Source organism: Peromyscus leucopus, chromosome 13 (genome assembly GCF_004664715.2).
Source record: "Peromyscus leucopus breed LL Stock chromosome 13, UCI_PerLeu_2.1, whole genome shotgun sequence".
In the NCBI taxonomy this organism is placed as follows: Eukaryota; Metazoa; Chordata; class Mammalia; order Rodentia; family Cricetidae; genus Peromyscus; species Peromyscus leucopus.
The window spans coordinates 33,501,252-33,511,856 of NC_051074.1; the positions used below are offsets into that span (position 1 = coordinate 33,501,252).

At 42.1% G+C, this 10,605-nt stretch overlaps 1 protein-coding gene and 1 pseudogene across 2 annotated transcripts; one reads left to right on the plus strand and one right to left on the minus strand.

The window, feature by feature from the left end:
- Positions 1–361: 361 nt before the first annotated feature.
- On the plus strand, positions 362–5,759 carry Scg2 (secretogranin II). Of its 2 annotated transcripts, XM_028884099.2 has the most exons (3): positions 362–542; positions 3,454–4,420; positions 4,541–5,759. In XM_028884099.2, the coding sequence occupies exons 2-3, from the start codon at positions 3,468–3,470 to the stop codon at positions 5,325–5,327; spliced, it is 1,740 nt and encodes a 579-aa protein (XP_028739932.1). In that variant the 5' UTR covers positions 362–542; positions 3,454–3,467; the 3' UTR covers positions 5,328–5,759. The 2 variants fall into 2 exon arrangements, with proteins under 2 accessions (XP_028739932.1, XP_028739930.1); XM_028884097.2 differs by having other exon boundaries at positions 363–542; positions 3,454–5,759.
- Positions 5,760–7,536: 1,777 nt separating this feature from the next.
- Positions 7,537–9,423, minus strand: LOC114703324 (annotated as a pseudogene).
- Positions 9,424–10,605: the final 1,182 nt, after the last annotated feature.

Here is a 10,605-nt window from a genome sequence, read left to right on the forward strand (position 1 = left end):
CATAGTCTCAATGTTCTGTTCATTGTGGCTGCGCCAGGAAATGAGAATGCATTTCTTTATGGGTAAGAATAAAAAGATAGTCATTATCTGTAAAACTCTTATGACAAGGACATGGAAACAGTCACAAGAAACCTTTCTAAACAAGGCGTGAAAACACAAACGAAATGGCTTTGCAATTAGTCATGTCTAGCTGACAGATTTCTTCTAAGGGAATTTGTGCCGAACATTTTATTTTGAGCCTCGGAGATTCTGATAAAAGAAGAAAAAAAAAGTGTAGTTTTTGCTACATAAGACAGGTGGCGTAAGCACGCAACGCTGAGAAAAAAAAAAATATCTAAAGTGATTATTTTCTCTCAGATTCTTTGAAAAAGCTTGCCTGCGCTGGGGTTTGAGGCTGAGCCGGTGACGTCAGCGTGGATGCGGAGTCAGGCGCCCAGACTCGCTATAAGCAGAGGAGCTGTCCGGTGCTGAAACTGCCCGAGACCTCACCCAGCGGCGGCGGAGCAGGCTTAGAGCCATCATCCAAGCCTTCTCAGACCGAGGTAAGAGGGCTTTCTCTTCGATTTACTGGAAAGTTCTCAATTGCCTGTCCTTCTTTGGTTTCCCAAATGAGAGAAAAAAGACCGTTTGGCAAGCTTATATTGATAATATGACTGAAGGGCAACCTGCTGCTTTCCAGGCAAGGATACTCTATATGATTGCATAAATGAGAGAGAGTCTGTGATTTACAGGATTGCCGGAGAATATTCATTAACTATAATGTTATTGAGAAAAACTGTATGCAAGGAGAGTGGAAAAGTTAAGGATTTTAGTGTCAACATGCCGATTAATGTAAAGTTAACCAAGCCTGATGTTTTGATTCTTTTTCTAATGTGTTGTTTTTCTCCCAAGAGGCAGATACAGAACCAGGAATATAATTTATATGCTTAATATTCTTCACAGTTAGTTTACAGGGATTCAAATGTCGTTAACCACATGAGTCACAGAGGCAAACAATTTGAATTTGTATTTTTTATTTGATGTTCACCTTATGGGAACTCTGAATTAACTATTAATTATTTTATGAACTGGTATATTCCAGAAGGGCTTCTGTTATTATGCACTAATTTTAGTTCCAAGAAAGTAGCTTAGAATGATTTTGAACATTTATTTCTTCCCTTTTCAAAGGTGAATTATTACCTTGGAGGAAAGGCTGTATGTATGTGACTATGAAGTACGGAGAAATGATAACTTTGAATCCAGGAAAGAAAACACAGAGAGCTGTATAGATTATGATTGTAATTACTATGCTTTGGTTGGAAAAGCTGATATGTTACTTTGCTGAAGAGGTTGACTGAAACACATTTATTTTTGTTTATCTTAACTAGTTGAGTTGTTTGGATTAGATACATTCGCATGTGTTAGTGCTACAGTGTCAATGTTCCCAGCTGACTTCATCGGAAAGACATTTTTACTCTAAGAGGATTCAATAACAGCTGTCCAGGGAGGAAACAATGTTCCTACCATTTGGATTTCAGAACATTAAAGTCTAAATCAAACAACACCAGATAAGATATTAGAATATTAAAAGCATCTTCACGTCTTGCAAGAAATGCTACAGGGGAAATGAAGTCATTTGAGTTTTAAAGGCAATAACAGTGTCATCCAAAGTAAACCTGAATTCAGGGATGAAATGGCCATGCTGGTCAGGCTCTGGTTCAAACTGCAATGAGCATTCTGTTTTAATCCAACAGAAAAACCTCCCTTCAAAGTAATGGTTTTACAAATAATCTTGTAACCTACATGATAAGGTGTGTTAAGAATGTCAAGATAATGGCTTCAAATCAAATACACTTAATATTGGTTTTATAGATTACATTTAAAATGACAGTGGTGAAAACTGATTGTCAAAGCTAAATCAATTCTGAAATAATATAAAGAATATATATATGTATAGAAAGTACCTTCATTTAAAGTACATCATATTACCCAGAATTTTATGAATAAAATTACTTGAAGCAAGCATTTATTTATTTTGAAAGCATTCTCTGTATGCTTAAATAACCCACTTAGTGATCATTTTAATCGGTCTGTGTATCTATGCTAATGAAGTTTCTATATTTGCAACCATTTGACAGCTCTAAAAAATTTATAACATTCATTATCAGTAAAGATCTGCTAAGCAATATTTTGATGTCTAATCTAAGAGACAATTGTGTTCATATAACTTTGCTTATCTATCACAAAACCCGATGAAGTTGAAGTCATGAATAAACTTGTAAACTTATTTACATGCATTTGTTTACAACAGAATTGGTAAGGATTGAAATAGCTTCTCCAGTATCAGCATTGCCAAACAGGAAATGTACAAGCGATTCCATTTGCTAATCCATCTGTGAGATTTTTAAAATATTGGAGAAAAAAATGAATGAAGATTTTTTTAAGTAGGAAGAATTCAACACATTGTCTGTGTTTATCTAAATTGGGAGTTACATAGTGGTTATTTTAAGATTTTTCTAACAGTGTGAGTCACTTAAGATTTCACAGGTCCTTACAAAAATAGACACAGACATAAGACAAACTGCATCTGAGCACTCACAAGCTTAGAAATAGACTAGTTAAGTAAACTTATGTTCTCTCTGCAGCATCTGTTTATTTACTATACACTAGAGGGAAGATGAAAACTATAACCATAATTGCATTTTGCAAGTCAGTCATAATACAATTATTAGAAGATTGGAGCATAGAAGATTTTAAAACAGTATAGGTTATTAATTTAGCAGGCTTCTACAAAAAGCTTCCTTGGTTTAGCATACTAGCTGAGACCAGGGAGGTCCCAGGTTCTAGGGGTTTTTAACTAACTGCTGGAGCTGTTGTTTGGTGAGTTGACCAGGACTCGTGTACTAGGTACTCAGTGTTATTGACACTAATATATTGTATTATATGATCATATATAGCCACTGCATTTCTAAAACAAAATTGGATGGCTAATTCAGAGAATAAATTAAGTGGGCTATTATTTTGGCACAACTTTATGGGCATAATTGTATGTATATGTGTATGTATCATAAGAAATTATTTTGTGATAGCTTTTAATAAAATGCTGTTTGAAGTAATTACAACATTTTAAAAAGTCTTTGTTTCATTTAAAAGAAACACAATAAAAAAGTCAAACTACTAGTTTGTAAATGGAAGACACAAAATTTGAGAACCCCCCATGTCAGTGTTTTTCTCTTTTAAACCAAGAGAATACCAGACAAGCCTGATGCAAATGACTAATCGCTTTCCTATAGATATTCCTATGGTTAGCTTCTGAGGGTCATATAGGAGATATTCATGAATTTTACATAGTTTTCCTAGGCATAGTATGACATTATTTCTTTATTTCCCCTTGTGACAAGTGTTTCTCTTTCCTTCCTATCATGCCTTCTAGCTTGTATCATTTGTGCTAACTCATGTTTTCTGTGCTTTAAGGAAATCTTTAAGGCATGGCAGAAGCTAAGACACACCAATTTGGAGCAGTTCTGCTTCTTGTCCACTTAATTTTCCTCATTCCTGGAGCCGAAGTAGCTTCCTTCCAGCGAAACCAGCTGCTGCAGAGAGAACCAGACCTCAGATTGGAGAATGTCCAGAAGTTTCCTAGTCCTGAAATGATCAGGGCTTTGGAGTACATCGAAAAGCTCCGACAACAAGCTCACCGAGAAGAAAGCAGCCCAGACTACAACCCCTACCAAGGCATCTCTGTTCCTCTTCAACTCAAAGAAAACAGTGAAGAAAGTCACTTGGCCGAAAGCTCCAGGGATGCTCTGAGTGAAGACGAGTGGATGAGGATAATACTTGAGGCTTTGAGGCAGGCTGAAAATGAACCTCAGTCTGCCCCCAAAGAAAACAAGCCCTTTGCCTTGAATCTGGAGAAGAACTTCCCAGTGGACGTGGCTGAAGACTATGAGACGCAACAGTGGCCGGAGAGGAAACTCAAGCACATGCGATTCCCTCTTATGTATGAAGAGAATTCCAGAGAAAACCCCTTCAAACGCACAAATGAAATAGTGGAAGAACAATACACACCCCAGAGTCTTGCCACCCTGGAGTCTGTGTTCCAAGAGCTGGGGAAACTGACGGGGTCAAACAACCAGAAGCGTGAGAGGGCTGAGGAGGAACAAAAGCTCTACACGGATGACGAGGATGACGTGTACAAGACCAACAACATTGCCTATGAAGATGTGGTGGGGGGAGAAGACTGGAGTCCCATAGAGGAGAAAATTGAGACTCAAACCCAGGAAGAGGTGAGAGACAGCAAAGAGAACACAGAAAAAAATGAACAAATCAACGAAGAAATGAAACGTTCAGGGCAGTTGGGGCTCCAGGATGAAGATAACCAGAAAGAGAGTAAAGACCAACTCTCAGAAGATGCCTCCAAAGTCATCACCTACTTGAGAAGGTTAGTGAATGCTGTGGGAAGTGGGAGGTCACAGAATGGGCAAAATGGGGACAGGGCAGCCAGGCTTCTAGAGAAACCACTTGATTCTCAGTCTATTTATCAGCTGATTGAAATCTCCAGGAATTTGCAGATACCCCCTGAAGACTTAATTGAGATGCTCAAAGCTGGAGAGAAGCCAAATGGGTTGGTGGAGCCAGAGCAGGATCTGGAGCTTCCTGTTGACCTAGATGACATCCCAGAGGCAGACATAGACCGTCCAGACATGTTTCAGAGTAAGGTGCTCTCCAAGGGTGGGTATTCCAAGGTACCTGGTCGTGGTATGATAGAGGCCTTGCCTGAGGGGCTCAGTGTTGAGGACATTTTAAATCTTTTAGGGATGGAAAATGCAGCAAATCAGAAGGCCCCATATTTCCCCAATCAATATAGCCAAGACAAGGCTCTGCTGAGGCTCCCCTATGGTCCTGGGAAATCTAGAGCCAGCCAGATTCCCAAAGCAGCCTGGATGCCAGATGTTGAAAGCAGACAAGCACCCTATGAAAACCTGAATGATAAGGACCAAGAATTGGGAGAGTACTTGGCCAGGATGCTAGTTAAATACCCCGAGCTCCTGAATTCCAACCAACTGAAGAGAATGCCCAGCCCAGGCTCCTCGGAAGATGATCTTCAGGAAGAAGAGCAACTCGAACAGGCCATCAAGGAACACCTGGGTCAAGGAAGCTCCCAGGAGACCGAGAAACTGGCCACAGTGAGCAAAAGGCTCCCTGTAGGATCCCTGAGGAATGATGACACCCCGAACAGACAGTACTTGGATGAAGATATGCTCATGAAAGTGCTGGAGTACCTCACCCAAGAAAAGGCAGAGCAGGGGAGGGAGCATCTTGCCAAGCGGGCCATGGAAAACATGTAAACAGCTTCAACTACTGCCCGATTTTCCTTCTTTCCCCTGAGTGAACACCCTACATTTCTCTTCAGTGTGTTGACCTCTATCTTGTTAACACTGTAATATCTTTAAGTGATGTTCAGGCAGATGACTCCAGGTCATTTTGGGGATCTGCCTCACTTACTCTGAGCTGTGACCTTGTGTATGGATATGTGTAAATGTTATGATTCCCAGATTAAAACTTTATGTCCTTTATTCAAGAAAGATATCTATGATAGTGTTGAATAGTGTATCTAATGGTCATGACATTGACGATTCTCACATATGATAGAGAGTGTCCTATAATTATCTTGGAAATTTTTCCACATTTATTGAATTATTTTGTTACTGTCTGTAGTGTTTTGTGGAGTTCTGGAGAAAAACCAATAAAGCATTATAAATATATAGTTTTACTTATAAGGCCTTTTCTATTGTGTGCTTTATTGTTGATTAATAAATGTTATTTCCGGAAGCCTTTGGACTCTTCATTCTGGAAAACCAGAGACAAGTACTATGGACCAAGCAGCCTGAGGCCAAAGAAGAAAATTATTACTGTTAACAGGCACTCCAGGTAAGAAATTATGAATATCATATGCGATTATAGTTTCTTCCTGCAGGATGCTGTGAACACTCCCCAACAGCCTGAAGCTTCTTCATGGTTTCTTCATGTACCTCATTAACAAAAATAAGTCCGTGGGTATAATCAATACACTTTATCTTAATTTACATGAACAAAAGAGATTAAACTTTCCACACCCACAAACAACATCAAAAGGAAAGAAAAGAGAGAAGAGAGGAAAAAGAGAGGAAGGGAGTGAGGGAGGAGGGAGATGGGACAGAAGAGAAGGAAAGAACAAAGACAGGGGGGAGTGGAGGGAGGGGGGACAGAGGGAGGGGGATGGAGAGGTGGGACCAAAGGAGGGAGGGGGAAAGAGGGAGGGAAGGAGGGAGAGAGGGCCATGGAGAAAATCAGAGAGAGGGGAGGAAGGGAGGGAGACAGGGTAGGAGGGAAAAAGAAAGGGAGAGAGGGAGGGAAGGAGGAAAGAAAATCAGTTGCTATGTACCTGACAATCAGAAATGACTACAGATTTGGAAGCAAGCTGCACCTCCTCAGGTCACACTGCTTCCCGGAGACAAAGCTGGTTGCAGAAGAAGTAAATCATCAGACCATGTGCCCTGTGTCTCCTGCTCTGGTGGATCAGGCCATGACACACAACTATCCCAATGAACATCACCACAGTGCATGACACCAGTGTGCTGATGGGTCAGTGAAGGATCATCAATAACAGCCAAATCAATAGCTGCAAGAAAATATGGTGGGAAATAAAATAATAGTGGTTATAAACAATTAGTCAATGACAGTTATGTGTAGGAATACCTCACATACTTTAGCTCACTGCATTCTCTCTACCTCACTGTCAAAGATGGATTTTAATCTCCTTTTAATCGTATCTGGAAAAACAAAACCAGAGACATTTAGTAATATTCCAAAAGTCAACCAGCATTATGAGTTGTGAAAAATCTATATTTTTAGCCCCTTCCTTATCCTGCCTTGAAATATTGGCTGAAGGGCGGGGCAAGGAATGATGATAGGCTCATGAAATTTTTTTTTTGTTTGTTTGTTTTTGTTTTTCGAGACAGGGTTTCTCTGTGTAGCTTTGCGCCTTCTGGACTCACTTGGTATCCAGCTGGCTCGAACTCACAGAGATCCACCTGCCTCTGCTTCCCGAGTGCTGGGATTAAAGGCGTGCACCACCACCGCCCGGCTGGCTCATGAAATTTTAATAAGGGTCATTTTCAAAAAATGGTATATGTGTATGTATGCATGTGTGTGTGTATGTGTGTGTGTGTGTGTAGTGGCATAAATGCATGTATGTGTGTGCTTATGTTTGTGTCTCAGTTCCCTGAGCTGCCAAAAGGTAGTGGGGGAGTTAGGAGAAAATACTGAATACAGCTTTTTTTGCTATTTTTTCAGATTCTTGGTCCAATTATCTCTCAATTTCATGAACTTCTGAAATCTATAAGCAGAAGAAAACTTAGAGGTGATTTTTCAGCACAGACTATCTAACTCACAGTTTTTATTCTCAAGTATGTTCAAGATAGGAATGGTCTTTGTTAGAAAGCAGCCTTATGAATGGTGGAATGGGGCTTTAATACATCACTAACCATAATACTCATGCACACGCCCTTCTATGGTTCTGGGGATTTATGAAGTTTGGAGTCAGATGCAAACAGACATCCAGGAACATGCAGGCTACTTCAAGAGGAGGGATCCAGGACATTTGTATGGCCTAAAACTAGACAACTCTATATGTCACAGACACTGCCTACACAGTATACACTCTCCAATTATACACATTGTGCATTAGCTTACTTATTGGAAACTGAGTTAATTACACGACTCTTTCCTTTTTTGGGGGGGAGGTGCAGTGAACTTTATTGATGGTGTTCTAGAGAGTAGGGCTCCCTAAGCCCCTCCTCTTACTCTGGGGGTCTGGGATGGAAACTGTGAGGGAGATGCTCAGTATCGGGGGCTGAGTTGGGACAGGGACTGCTCAGCAGCCAAGGGCCTCTTTCTTGCTCTCATGTCCTTGCTGGAGTGAGCGATCCAGGGCTGACTTCTTACTCCTTGGAGGCCATGTAGGCCATGAGGTCCACCACCCTATTGCTGTGGCCGTAATCATTGTTATACCAGGAACTGAGCTTTACAACGTTGTCATTGAGAGCAATGCCAGCCCCAGCATCAACAGTGGAAGAGTGGGCATCACTGTTAAAGTCCCAGGAGAAAACCTGCTCCTCAGTGTGGACCAGGATGCTCTTTAGTAGATCCCCACATGCCTGCTTCACCACCTTCTTGATGTCATCATACTTGGCAGATTTTTTTCAGATGGCATGTCAGATCCATGACAGACACATTGAGGGTAGGAACATGGAAGGCCACACCTGTGAGCTTCCTGTTCAGCCCTGGAATGACCTTGCCCACAGCCTTGGCAGCACCAGTGGATGCAGAGATGATGTTCTGGGCAGCCCCATGGCCATCCCGCCACAGCTTCCCAGAGGGTCCATCCACACAGTCTTCTGGGTGGCAGTGATGGCATGGCCTGTGGTCTTGAGTCCTTCCACAATGCCAAGGTTGTCATGGATGACATTGGTCAAAGGGGACTAAGCAGTTGGTGGTGCAGGAAGCATTGCTGGCAATCTTTAGTGGGTTGTCATACTTCTCATGGTCCACACCCTTCATAGACATGGAGCCATCAGCAGAAGAGGTAGAGATGATGACCCTTTTGGCCCCACCCTTTAAGTGAACCCCAGCCTTCTTCATGGTGGTGAAGACACCAGTAGACTCTACTGTATACTCAGCACCAGCATCACCCCATTTGATGTTGGCAGGATCTTGCTCCTGGAAGATGGTGATGGCCTTCCTGTTGATGAAGAGCTTCCTGTTCTCAGCCTTGACTGTGCCATTGAACTTGCCATGGGTGGAGTCATACTGTAGTCATACTGGAGCCTGTAACCCATGTAATCGAGGTCAATGAAAGGGTCATTGATGGCAACAACATCCACTTTGCCAGACATGAAGGCAGCCCCGGTAACCAGACATCCAATATGGCCAAATCTGTTCACTCTGACATTCACCATCGTGTCTCAGGAATAAGGCTGCCACTGCATGAAAAGATGCAGCAGTCTCTGGAACAGGGAGGGGCCGAGAGCCACATGACTCTTTTAATACAAGTCCTGAGCAGAAACATAAATGTGACATCCTCATCTGACCTAGTAGATTTTTGCTTTTACCATAATGTTAATGTTTCAACAGTCTGCCAAGATGTTGGACAGTGAGAACGAGCTGACAGGCATAGCCAGTTACTCCAGAATGGAGTAACACACATGTGGGTGGGGTGTGATGTCATACTTCTGTTGTACCATGCTGCATCTCTCTTAGTCTCAGCAAGGCTTGATGTTTCATGACTCTCTGATGGAGGCATTGTAGGTGTTAGTATTGGCATTTGGGGTGATACTTTAACTTGGAATATACATTCTTCGCCTGACCTCCCCCAGACATCAGTCAGCAAACATCTTTGCCCCTTTTTTTTTTTTTGCAGTACTACCATATCCTCAGCTATTGATTCATCAGACTTACTTATTTCTGATTCATTTTCTTCATAAGTACTTCAGTGTGTTGCTCTTTAGCATAGGAAATGAGGCTCCAAGTACCATTCAAGGATGTAGATGATAAATTAATTGGAATTAGGGCAATGTTGTCGCTCTCTCAGCCAGAAGCCCCCTTCATCAGAAATCAAGCTCTCTAAGTATATGCCCTCCAAAGGTTAACACTGGGAGGGGAAACTCACCCCACCCTTCAGAGGAGTCCATGTCTCTACCAGTGAAAATCAGATGGGGCCCTGGCATTCTGTCTGCTCTCAGTCTCTCAACAATCCAGATCTTCATTCCTTTCAGTGCCCACAGCCTATCCACTTAGCTGCTGTGGTGATTTGATTGAGAAATATTCTCCATGGGCTCAGGTATTCCCACACTTGGTTCCCAATGGGTGATGCTCTTTGGGGGAGGCTTAGGCATGTGGTATGGCCTTGCTGCCTGAGGTATATCTCTGGGAGAAGGGCTTTGAGATTGCTAATACAGCCTTACCTCATTTCCAGTCCATTTTCTGTGCTTGTCTTGGAAGGTATGAGCTCCCCACAGTCTGTTCTTGCTGCCATGCGGCCATGACAGGCTCCTATCCTTCTAGAACCATAAGTCAAAATCAATTCTCTCTTCCTTAAGTTGCTTTCAGTCATGGTGGTTTGTCATTGTGAGCGGAAAGTAGCTAAAACAAGCTGCCTTGGCGACAGTTAGCACCAATCTTATTTTTTTGTGCTCTTCCTAACAAGACTTCAAGTCATCCTCATCTCTCACATCCCAACCTCCCTAAACTTGACTTTCACTTTTTGGAATCTCAACTCCTCATAGTCTACATCCTTCTACTCTGTTGTCTTTGATACTCAAGTCAATCATAAACAGAACAAACACCTCAGAACAGCTTATGTGAACACACCTCCTACTTCTTCCTCCAAGGGAACCTAATTAACCCTTAAAGTCCCTTCTTCCTTCCAGTTCTCATCCTCATTTCTGTTCTACTGCCTGTCCTGCACCCCCCCCCCCCCAACCCTTCGCCCAGCTGTGATTCTCACATAAGCACACATTATGTCTTGCTGCTGTGGTCACTTGTTGCCCCAAGTTACTTCCCCTCACCTGTGACAGAGAGCAATTA